A 12,038-nucleotide genomic window follows, 5' to 3' on the forward strand; every position below is an offset into this window, starting at 1 on the left:
GGCTCTTGTTGTGGTCCTTATGCAAATCCACAAGGATATAAAAACGATGTGATATTTTAAAATCAACACAAGCTTTAAGCAGGGCTGGAGTCGCAAGTCAATCCCCACCCTGGCTCAGCAGCTGTGGGAGCCTTTATTCTTTTAGCTCAGCAGGAGCCTCATCTTAAAACCACCTCAGACAGGAGGTCCAAAATCTCCCTGTGCAAGCCCTGGGTCCCTCTTTGACCAGTTTATCTCCTGAATTTTGAGAGTGAAGCATCCCCTGCTGTTCCCGAAGGACACTGTGATCTCCCCGTGGTGCCGCAAGCGAAGCTGTTGGTCCGTGTCACGTGCCCATCACACAAAGCACGTGGTTGTCAGGTCGAGCCCAGAAGAGAAATGCTTGTCACCACCGCATTCCAGGGCAGGACGGAGCCAGGGGATGAAATGGCACAGGGAATTCATCTGGGAAATTCAATACCCGTGAAATCCAACTTGATTCGGTTCGCGTAGCCCGGTGGGAGCCTTTCCTCCAAAAGTGGTTTTCTGGTTTATGCCTGGTGACTAATTTTTAACCTGGTCCTAAGAGAAGTGAAGGCTTCTCGTGGCAAGTCTGCATTTCAGGCACAATGAAATGTAAGAGAAGCATCAGCTGAGTGCTTGTGACCTGTGGCAGTACCTCCAGGTTACTGGGATGCTGAAAACTCAGCAAAGCTGGTTAATTTAGGACAGCACTTGTCTTGAGGGGTTGCTGCAGGATTTACTGAGCCAGAGGGATTGCTTCCAGTTCACAGCTGGTGTTTGCTCAGGTACTGACTCTGCATCTCACCTCCAGGTCTCTTTGGGTGAGAATCCAACACGATGCAAATTCACTCAAGAGTGTAATTCCCAGTTCCTGACTTTACCCACTGAAAAACTGGTGTAAATGAGCCAACCAGCTTCTGCCTAAACTGATCCCTAAAGGGCAATTTGTGTAAATTGATTTATACTGTCTGATTAGAGTGTCCTAAGGTGGATTTAAGGAGTATTCTGGAGCTGCCTCAGTCTGAACATCAGGTGCAGGGGCAGCCTGCAGGATTACCTGAGCTGGGTGCCTAAATTTTGATGGTTATGGTGAATCTCACCTGTAACTCCTACGATAAAATGTCAAATGTGTCAGGCAAAGAAAACTGAGATCACCTCAATCATAGGATCACAGGATGGTTTGGGTTGGAAGGGACCTTAAAGCCCATCCAGTGCCACCCCCTGCCATGGGCAGGGACACCTTCCACTAGCCCAGGTTGCTCCAACCTGGCCTTGGACACTCCCAGGGATCCAGGGGCAGCCACAGCTTCTCTGGACAAACTGTGCCAGGGCCTGCCCACCCTCACAGGCAAGAACTTCTGTCTAACATCTAATCTAAATCTTTCAGTTTAAATCCAAACCTGCCCTTCTGTCAGTCTGAAACCATTATCCCTTGTCCTGATAATTACGATTTCCAGTGAAATACTTGCCTGGCACGGCAATTGTCCTTGGGGTACTCAGTGACTGAAGGCAACAGTTGCTGCTGAAAGAAATGCAATACTGAGCTGAGGCTGGCTCGAACTGACAGCCCTCAGCTCGCTCCTGAGGCAAGAGCTGCCCTGGTGGAATGAAGGGTATGAAATCCCTGACATGCCCATCAAATATTCCTTGTTATCTCAGGGACAGGGTGTGTAGAATAGGTTTGCTCACGTTTCACCTCAAGGTGCTGTCTCCACTTTGCTGCCTTCGCTTTCCCCTTTACAAATACTCTTGAGACAAACCTGAGCTGATAAAGGTGATGTGGTTTTGCTGCCTTCATGACGCATGTTCTCTGTGGGTGGGACTGCACAGCTCCCACCTGTGCCATCAGCAGGGTTTGAGCTGAGGTATCAGTGCAGGAACCTCAACTACTTGAGCTGTGTGAGCAGTTCTAAGTTCTCTGCTGGGAATATCCGTTCCTACAAAAAAAAAAAAAATGAGGTTCTTGGCTCCTTTATTCATAAAATCATAGAATGGTTTGGGTTAGAAGGGGCTTTAAAGATCATCTCTTTCCAACCCTTCTGCTGTGGGCAGGGACACCTTCCACTAGACCAGGTTGCTCAGAGCTCCATCCTAAATGAAGGTGGAGAATATTTTATCAACTAAATTATTCTATATATACCCTGGTCTGGAGGAGAATTAATCCTGTGGGGCTGATATTGTGAGGAGGGAACTGGAATGGTCTCAGAAACATTTTAAAAAGGCTCCTCATCACTTCTAACTAAGTTTTCTGAGCTTTTAAACTCTTAAGTGTTTTTAAGTCTTTTCAAGTCTTTTCAAAGCTGTTTCTGTATTCAGGCATCAATATATCCCTAAAACTTTGCTTAAAATCAGAAACAAGAGGTAGTGAATAAAGTGCCAGCAACTGGAGGGCATCTGGACTCGATTTAAAAGATCCATGAGGATGTAGGGGAGATGAATGAGATTGCAGTGCAGCTGAGAGCAATTATCTGAAGATCAGAGCAGGAGTTTGCACCATCAGTTGGAGAGTCAGGCACCAACATTGGTGTGTGTGATGATGAAATAACGATCAGTGATCACTGTCCCCTCCCTTCGCGCTGATAAACCCTTACCGAGGCACAAACTGCTTTCCTTTTCTCGCTCCAGACGAAGCTGTTACTTTTGTCAACAAGCCCAAGACGCCTCCAGAAATATCAGTCAGTCCTTCTGAGACCCTGGAGCTGGTGTGTGAGGTGTCAGCTGCCGGCGGGGCCGTGGTGTGGAAGAGGGATCACGTCGAGCTGAAGCAGGACCAGAGGACGACGGTGGTGTCCCAGGGGACACAGCGAAAGCTCATCGTCAAGAAGGTGACACAGCAAGACCAAGGGAGCTACAGCTGCGAGATGAAGGATGACAGGCTAACATTCCAAGTCAAAGTCAGAGGTGAGGAGAGGCTGGAAACGCCAAAGATAAGGGGTTATTCCATTCGGAGTCAGATCCTACATTCACAGGATCATTTTGTGGTCTCTCTGGGGTGAACTCTCTCAGCCACAGGGCTTGGTTTTTTGGCCAGATTTAATAATGATACACTCAAACTCTGCATCCGTGACTAGTTGTGATCACAAAGAAATGCTGGGCAGGGATGGAAATTCCTTCCGCTCTCACAACTAGCTGGTGTGTCTGTAGAAAAAAATCCCACAGAATCACAGTGTGAGGCCACAGCAGGGATAGGTGAAAGGGAAGAGGGAGGTGCTTGAAGAGCTCTGATTAAACCCCATCCCTGGAAGTGTTCAAAGCCAGGCTGGACGGGGCTTGGAGTAACCTGATATAGTGAAAAGTGTCCCTGCCCATGGCAAGGGATTGGAATGAGATGATCTTTAAGGTCCCTTCCAACTCAAACCATTTTATGATTAGGTGGAGAGTGACTGAATTTGAGTGACCCAAATAGGCAGAAAATGGTGCCTGGATATGAGGATACAAGGGCTATTCCCTCCTGATTCACTGGAATCTTGGAGAGACATAGGAAGAGAAAAAGAGAGAAGAGGGAGAAGGTTTCAGGCAGTGCCTGATGGTGCTTTAAGATCCAGGTTCAAATCTGTGCTAAAACTGTGAGATTTTAACACTACACCAGAATTCCCATAAAATTCCTATGCCTATTCACCTCTTAGCAAGATACAGATGAAGGTGTTTTCCTGTACTAATGGGCTATCACAGAGATGGGGAAGGGCCTTGATTTGGAGCCTTGTGAGGGCACTGAGGGCACTTGGTGTGTTCAGCTGGAGAAGAGGAGACTGAGGGGAGACCTCCCTGCAGTTCCAACTGCCTGGGCAGGGGCAGAGGAGGGGCAGGACTGAGCTCTGCTCTGGGGGGAGCAGGGACAGCCCCCAGGGAATGGCTGGAGCTGTGCCAGGGCAGGCTCAGGGTGGATCTCAGGGAAAGGTTCTTTCCCCAGAGGGTGGTTGGCACTGAACAGGCTCCCCAGGGCAGTGGGCACAGCCCCAAGGCTGCCAGAGCTCCAGGAGGCTTTGGATGATCCTCTGGGGCACATGGGGTGACTCCTGGGGATGGACCTGTGCAGGGCTGAGGGTTGGACTGGGTGATCCTTGTGGGTCCCTTCCAACTCAGGGTATTCTGTAATTCTGTGATACCTGTGAGGGGAAAGTGCAGTGGAAGAGAAGGAACCTGATTAAGCACTGGAGAAGAGAACTGCAAAAAGCTGTGTGTGACTGCTGTGCTTTTCTGACAGAGCCAGAAGTTGTGTTTACAAACAAGGACAAAGTGAAGAAGGAGGTGAAAGCTGCACTCTCAGAAGATGCCACGCTGAGCTGCGAGGTGGCCCAGGAGAAGACCGAGGTGAAGTGGTACAAGGATGGGAAGCTGATCAGCTCCAGCAAGAAGTTCAAGGTGGAGTCAGAGGGCAAATCCCGTCGGCTGGTGGTGGGTCAGGTGGAGCAGAAGGATGCTGGAGAGTACACCTGCGAGGCTGCTGGCCAGAAACTCACCTTCAGGATCCACGTCACAGGTGGGAGACACATTTTGGTTTTTTTTTTATTTAGTGTCCTTCTCTTTGAATCTGGGTGCAGGACTGGGCAGATCAAGAGTTTACCTGTAGGTACCTGTTGTTCTGTGCTCCTCAGCACAAGAAAGACAAGGAGCTACTGGAGAGGGTCTAGTGGAGGGCACAAAGGTGGTGGGGGGTCTGGAGCATCTCCCTTATGAGGAGAGACTGTGGGAGCTGGGCCTGGTTGGTCTGGAGAAGAGAAGGCTGAGAGGGGATCTCATTAATGCAGATAAATATCTCCAAGGTGGGTGCCAAGAGGATGGTGCCACAGTCTTTTTGGTGGTGCCCAGCAACAGGAGGAGGAGCAATGTCAAAGGACCTCTTCTAATTTGATCATCACTGCTGGTATTTCTCCTCCTGTTATGGATATTCTTCCATGAAAGTCTTTCCTCTTTTTCTGCAAGTGAGAGGACAAGAGCAAATGGCTTCAGGTTACACCAGGGGAGGTTTAGATTGGATATTAGTAAAAAAAAATACTTCACCAAAAGGGTTGTCAGGTATTGGAACAGGCTGTGCAGGGCAGTGGTGGGGTCACAGTCCCTGGAGGGATTTAAAAGCCACGTAGATGTGGCCCTTGAGGACAGGGTTTGGTGATGGACCTGCCAGCACAGTGTTAATGGTTGGGCTCGATGATCTTCCACATCCTTTCCAACCTAAATGATTCTAGGATTTTTTTTGAACTCAGTATATTTTGCAAGAGGGCTGGTAAATTTTGTCCCAGGCTCTTGTCAGCCATGGAATCAGCTACACTCTGAGTGATTATTTCTGAATTGGATGATAAGAGAGAGTTTGGTTTTTTTTTTTTTAAATTAATATTTATAACACTCCACTGTCTTTACAGCCAAATCCCTCTTTGTTAACATCACAATTCTAGCCTCAGAGCTGATCAGGACAGGGAATCTACTTTCTCCTCTGCTGCCTTACAGCACCAAACCCACTGGGAGCACAGTCTGGCAGAGGTTTGGCACTTTATCAGCTGTGTAGTAGAGCAACTGTGTTGGGAGTCTGACTCCACCCTCTGTGGGGTACCCAGGGTGTGAGCTGGGGCACTTTGGCTCTTTTCCATGACTTCTGTAGCTCTTTTCCATGTGTTCTGAATCAAATATCTGAGAGAGCTGCCAGTTTGAGTGAAGGATGAGTTACAGTAAGGGTAGAATTGAGAGGCACCTTCCAGAGAAAATTCAACACGGACAGGGATAGAAAGACCAACGTTGAAACCTAAAATGTTTTGGGTTGGAAGGGACCTTGGAGATAACTTAGTTCCAACCCCCCTGCCACAGGTAGAGACACCTTCCACTATCCCAGGTTGCTCCACACCCTGTCCAATGTATCCTTGGATGCTTCCAGAGATGGGGCAGCCACGGCTTCTCTGGGCAAAATTGGTATTAAACCAAGTACGTGGTCAGCTGCTGAAACTGGTTTGTGTGTTCCTGCAGAGGTGCAGATAGAAAACACAGCAATTTAGTGCTTTTCCACGGGAATTTCTGTCTCTGAGGGCTATTCTTAGCTGTCTGCCTCAGAACCCAAAGGTTTTCAGCTCCCTCAGACCGGATGACTTCCCGGTAACGCAACACCCTCCCCCTGGGCCCTAAGAGCAGAGATTGCCTGGCTACCGTTGCTGTATTCCTCCTGGGAACAACTGCAACGTGACATCCCAGTCCAGCTCTGGCTGCAAAATGATCCAGTGTGAAAGTCAGGAGGGATTATGAGTACTCTGGGTGGTTGGATCTCCCGCGGCAGAAATCCGTCTCCCACTACGCTGTCCCAAAAGTCCGGCGGCTTTCTGGGTCTTAATTTATCCCTTTATACCCCTGCAGTTGGAAAGCTCTGCAGGCTTCCTGTACTCCAGGGCTCCACTGGAAACTCAAAGCCTGCCCTGTTTAAGGGCAGGTTGAAGGTTAGGTGCTCAGTGTTGAGTTTTGGGATGCAGCCGTGGCTTTATTTTTTTTTTTTGGATTAATATAAAAGGGGGTACTGCCCACCTTGGGACTGGGTTGGGCAAGTAGAAAAAGAGCTGATTCTGGAATCTTGTCATTTCAAGATTCATGGTGTGCAGGGAAATCCGTATTTGAAAAGGGAGAAAGCTCCATGTCCTGAAGATGATTTTCCTCAGTTCCATTAAAACTTCCCCAACCGGTTTCAGCTGAGGTTGGAAATGTCACCTGCACTGGATGAACTTGCTGAAGTTTAAAATAAATTTATAAGGCAAATTACCGTGTAAATCACTTCAGGAGCTGGTTAAAAGCTTTAGTCCCATTTCCTAATCATTATAAAAGTGGTTTATATTAAAGCTCAGGGATGAAGAGGACAGGTGAGATGGAGCTGGAATGTCCCTGCCCTGCTGAGCTGACGTTTTAGACACAGCACCCATGGACACAGGCTGGTCTGTAACTCATTTAGTGCACCCTGCACATTCCAAATCCAAGCTGTAAATGGCCACTGAATCTTTGTATTTCTGAAAGCAGTTTTGAATGCAAGCCTTGGTGTGAGGTGGAGCTGTCTTTGATACCGAAATGCTGCTGCCACGTGCCTTTGAGGAGTTTTGCATCACCCAGCGCAGGCCACGTGCCTTCTAAATGGCACTGACACCTCCCTACACCCCTTCCACAGCCAATGTAAACAGAGGAGCTCAAGTTTAAAGCCTATAAGCTGGATTCCTGCTCTGGTTTGCTCCCTGCAGGACGTCTCTCTTTCCATGGGCTGTGCAGTGTTCATAGCAAGGCTCTGATGGGGCTCCAGGACCGTGTGTGGTGACACAGTCAGCAGTGTAGGAACTTGACCTGAGCTTACCCCTTCTCCTCACCCTCCCAGGCAGCTGTTGCCACTCAGAGCCCTGACATGATGAGATGGGATGCAGAGGAGAAAGTCGGCGAGGAGGAGTAAAGGATGGCCCTGGGAGGCTGCAGGGAGTGACTGGGAGAGGAGGGAGGGAGCACAGGTTATGGAAGGGGCTCACCATGACTGCCAGGGAGAACCAGGAGCCTTTAAGGTCACAGAATCACTGAGGCTGGGAAAGAACTCCAAGGCCATCAAGTCTTCCCTCTGCCCCATCCCCACCCTGTCCCCCAGCCCAGAGCACTGAGTGCCATGTCCAGCCCTTTCTTGGACACCTCCAGGGGTGGGGACTCCAAACCTCCCTGGGCAGCCCCTTCCACTGCCTGACCACCCTTTCCAGGAAGAAATTTTCCCTAATTTCCAATCTAAACCTTCCCTGGCACAGCTTGAGGCTGTTCCCTCTCCTCCTGTCCCTGTTCCCTGGGAGCAGAGCCCGACCCCCCCTGGTTCCCCCCTCCTGTCAGGGATTGCAGAGCCAGAAGGTCCCCTCTGAGCCTCCTTTTCTCCAGGCTGAGCCCCCCCAGCTCCCTCAACCCCTCCTGGCACTGCAGACCCTTCCCCAGCTCCCTCCTCTTCCCTGGACACGCTCCAGCCCCTCAACATGTTTCTTTCTCAATGTCACCTTCACCAGGTGGCCCAAAGACCCCAGTCTGGGTGGATGAATTATCTTCCATGCTTGCACTGGAATGCACTGGGAAACCCATCCACTTGCTAATCCAGCATTTCCTGAGGAGGTGGTGCTTCTGCTCAGCAAAATCATGGGGACTTCAGTGCCCAAGTCAAACCCTGGGACCCAAATTGTTGTAGGCTGCCCTTGCTGTGTGATATTCATCACGTAGGCCCACCAGAAATATGTGCAGTTACGTCTTGTGGAAAATCAGTGGGGAAAAAACGTGGCAGCCCGTTTATTTAGGGTTCATTTCTCCTTCCATATCTCAAATGTAAAATAAAATACAAGCTAAAGGTGACCATATCAGTTTTTGGTAAAAGGAGAACCAGGCAAAACAATCATTAATGAATAAAAGGTGCAATTTCTCACTCAGTGCTACTTAGTAAAGAGACAGTGGAATTTTATCAATGCATCTACCTAATTAACTATTAAATACACGGGATATTCTTTTGATGCCAACTCCTCTTGTTGAGATGGAAATTCGAAGGGGTGCCACGGCAGAAAGTGATTTTAAGCCCTTGATTCTTGTTGCTTTTGTTGAGTATTAAAACTTATGGCCAGTTTGCTGAAAAATCAGAGATTTTTTTTTTTTTTTTTTTTCTTTTAGGAAATGAAAGTATACTTCAACTTTTATAGGCCAGTTTTATTTGCTGTGTAGGTCAAGTATTTTTCCATATTAAGAACTGGGTCTTTGTCATTTCTCTGGGATTGGGTTACAGGATATTTTCGAAACAACACCCGGTCTTAATCTGAAATACCTGTTAAAATCCTGTAAATAATGTGACAGTGGAGGTGACAACTCGTACTGGTGCTGTATTTGGCTCGTTCCAAGTGTGGGGAGTAGGAATATCATAAAGACACAATGGAGGAATTTTATCTTTGTCTTCATTACAAGAAATTTGAAAAAGAGGTGGTCGAGCTGTTGATGGAGATGAGTCAGAGAGATACAACTGCATGGACCATTTTTTGAGGGGTTTATGTGATAAAAAGAACTGCAAAGCTATGTTATTCACAAGAAATTATTATAGAATCAAAAGTTATTTGGGTTGGACAAGTCCTTTAAGGTCATGGTGTCCAATGGTTAACCCAGCACTGCCAAGCCCAACATCCTGCAGAGCACCTGCACCAAATACATGTAATATCTTCTTGTCACGAGTTATTTACGGTTTATGTATAATTTTAAATTGTTTCCCTGTTTCAGAGGCAGAAGGTGCCTTTGTTCACAAGGAGAAGGTGCAGAAAGAGGTGAAAGCTGCACTCTCAGAAGATGCCACGCTGAGCTGCGAGGTGGCCCAGGAGAAGACCGAGGTGAAGTGGTACAAGGATGGGAAGCTGATCAGCTCCAGCAAGAAGTTCAAGGTGGAGTCAGAGGGCAAATCCCGTCGGCTGGTGGTGGGTCAGGTGGAGAAGAAGGATGCTGGAGAGTACAGCTGTGAGGCTGCTGGCCAGAAACTCACCTTCAGGATCGATGTTGCAGGTGAGGGATTGCCTTTTTACACCTTTTTTTTTTTTCCTGTAACTATAAAGTTTCCTAGTGACATAAGTTAACTTTAAGCCTTGCTCTGTCTGGGTCTGCAGCAGAACTTAAATGGTTGTTCTCAAAGATCAGTTTTAAGGACTTGTGTTTGGATGCTTTGGGAAAAAGCCCACTTAGGCTGAGTAGTCTTTCCCTGGTTTTGACCAGGAATGGTGACTGGGGAAAAAGGATGTGAGAACAAGACAAGCTTACAACAATCCTTCCACTCTAAGGGTCTACAGTTCCACTCTAAGAATCTGTAGTTTCTGTCTCTGCTGGGACAGTTTTTCTGTCACATCTGTCACAAGAGATGTGGCTTTGCTGAGTTTTGCCAACATGACTCCCCGTGGAGTTGCACCACACAGAGAGGTTCAAGTGTCAGTTCAGATCAATATCCAGAAGTCTGTGTGTGCTGGTGAATCCTCAGTGCACCCATTTCTGTCATTACTGCCAGTTATTTTCATGGAGAAAAAAAAAAATCATGCAGTAGTTCCTTTCTCATCTTCCTCTCTTCTGTCCTGCTTGACAGTGTTTCGAGGGAACAATAACTAAATTTGATGTAGATGTTTCTTTTCTGACTGTGGACCACAAGCAAACCTCAAAGAAGCATTCAGTTAAGAGCACATGGATTAAAAGCACATCCCAGGGATGTGGGGCAGCACAGTTGGATTCGGTGCAAAGATCTGCCCTTTTCTTTCATGAGGTTCACCCAACACAAAAATCTAACCGTGTCTCTATAGAAGTGGGGGCATTTTCCCAGCCTGGTGCCCTGATCAGACTGCTGAGCCTGTTATTTTAGATCCATCAGTGAGTGATTTTTAAGTCTCTTCCGTGCTGGAGGTGGTTTGGGGCTGGCCTGCTCCCAGGTATCCCATGATATTACGGCACTGGCACTCATGTGACCGCCAGCTGTGGGCCTTGCTGAGGAACAAACGATTGGGTTTCACTCTGCTTGCCCTGCCATTTCTGCACTCTGTGATATACATTGCTGGGGGATGACCCTGCAAGGAAACTGGAGACAGATCTGCCTCCTCATCCCTTGTGCCAGAAAAACTGCGGGGTAATCCTTATTCTGTGGCTTTTCTTTTTGTCTAGAGCTCTGTGCAGGTTGTAGGAATAGTACAGGGTAAGGCTGAGGTTTCCATTTTATTTCAAACTAGGAATGCATCTGAGAGCAGAAACTGTCAGGAAAAAAAGAAACAAGTCTGTGAAAGGCAGAAATTAGGAAAAGGATCTTATCACAGTGTTTGAAGGAAAAGCTCTTTGTAGCTTCCTGTGGAAGGATCTTCTCATCTGGGACCAGGAAACCTTTTGCCTTCATTGGATGAGCAGGCACTAAAGTGCTCTTGGCAATTGCTTGTGTGCAGCTGAGCAAGTGGAGAAAGCTGTTGGCAGCAATAATGGAAGGTTTCACGGGTCTTTTGGGTTAAAACCCAAAGACTGACCTGCTTTTGGGGCTTCTGAAAGAGTCATGTTCATGGCTACGAGGGTTCACCATCCTTTGCAGGTTGCTGTGGTGGGTCCCCCACTGTCACCAAACTCCTCTACATCTCACATCCTTTCTGTAAGCAGGGGAAAGGAGAGTGTTGTACCTAAAAGTGTTTTTCACATCACAGGCTTTGAGGTGCTTGGGTACCACAGAAAGAGGGACAGGCATTTTGTCTTCAGTATATAAGCGATATAAAATGGGCCCAAGCCCATTGCTGCCAAAGAGAGGCCCTTTCTCAGATTTAGCAAATGAGTAAATATCAGAAAGCAGAGAAGAAAAGGCCCTCTCTTGCCACTGAGAGATTTGCTGGTCACTCTAGAGGCAGAAATGGTGGGATTCATTTAGGTGCTCCTTCAAGACTGCTGGGGAAGAATGCTGTAGAACTAGACACAGAAAATGGGCCTTCTGGCCCTCTTGCTTTAACTCTAGATCATCTTTGTTATCCCCTTGTTGTTGACTGAAGATACAACTGGGCAGAAATACCAACGTGAGTTTGTGTAAAATACCCTGAGGGGAATTCAAGCAAATGAAAGCTCTCCCTGAAGAGAATGACCTGGGATGGAGCACAAGCGTGAGCTTAGGAGTCCCTCACTCAGCCTCCTCCTGTGTGATAGAATCCCAGAACGATTTGGGTTGGAAGGGACCTTCAAGATCATCTCATTCCGTGCCCTGCCAAGGGCAGGGACACCTTCCACCTGACCAGGTTGCTCCAAGCCCCGTCCAACCTGGCTTTGGACACTGCCAGGGATGGGAAGTGTAACATCCCTTGCTTATAATAAAGGAAAAAAATATCTGCCTAGAGAGGGCTAGAGCCAAAATGAAGAAATTAGCCCCCAGGACAACACTTTCTAGGAGCACTGGCTTGTTCTCTTCAGAAGTGTCACAGGAAGTGTTCTGAAACTTGTAACCCACACGTTTTACATCACTGTCAACTCCTTACCCCAGAGTTGTGTCCAGAGACACAGCTTCCCAGAAGAGTTCTCCTTTTTTCATTCCTTATTTGTGC

At 47.7% G+C, this 12,038-nt stretch overlaps 1 protein-coding gene across 1 annotated transcript in view; it reads left to right on the forward strand.

Moving 5' to 3' along the window:
* The window catches only part of OBSCN (obscurin, cytoskeletal calmodulin and titin-interacting RhoGEF), a 177,530-nt gene that overhangs the window by 27,739 nt on the left and 137,753 nt on the right, over positions 1–12,038 (forward strand). Inside the window, exons 8-10 of the mRNA XM_027897614.1 lie at positions 2,629–2,904; positions 4,208–4,483; positions 9,229–9,504. Coding sequence (XP_027753415.1) covers positions 2,629–2,904; positions 4,208–4,483; positions 9,229–9,504 — 828 coding nt within the window. The remainder of the gene's footprint in view (positions 1–2,628; positions 2,905–4,207; positions 4,484–9,228; positions 9,505–12,038) is intronic.

This window comes from Empidonax traillii, unplaced genomic scaffold (genome assembly GCF_003031625.1).
Source record: "Empidonax traillii isolate 1590-97213 ecotype Southwest subspecies unplaced genomic scaffold, ASM303162v1 scaffold553:size485074, whole genome shotgun sequence".
NCBI classification, from domain to species: Eukaryota; Metazoa; Chordata; class Aves; order Passeriformes; family Tyrannidae; genus Empidonax; species Empidonax traillii.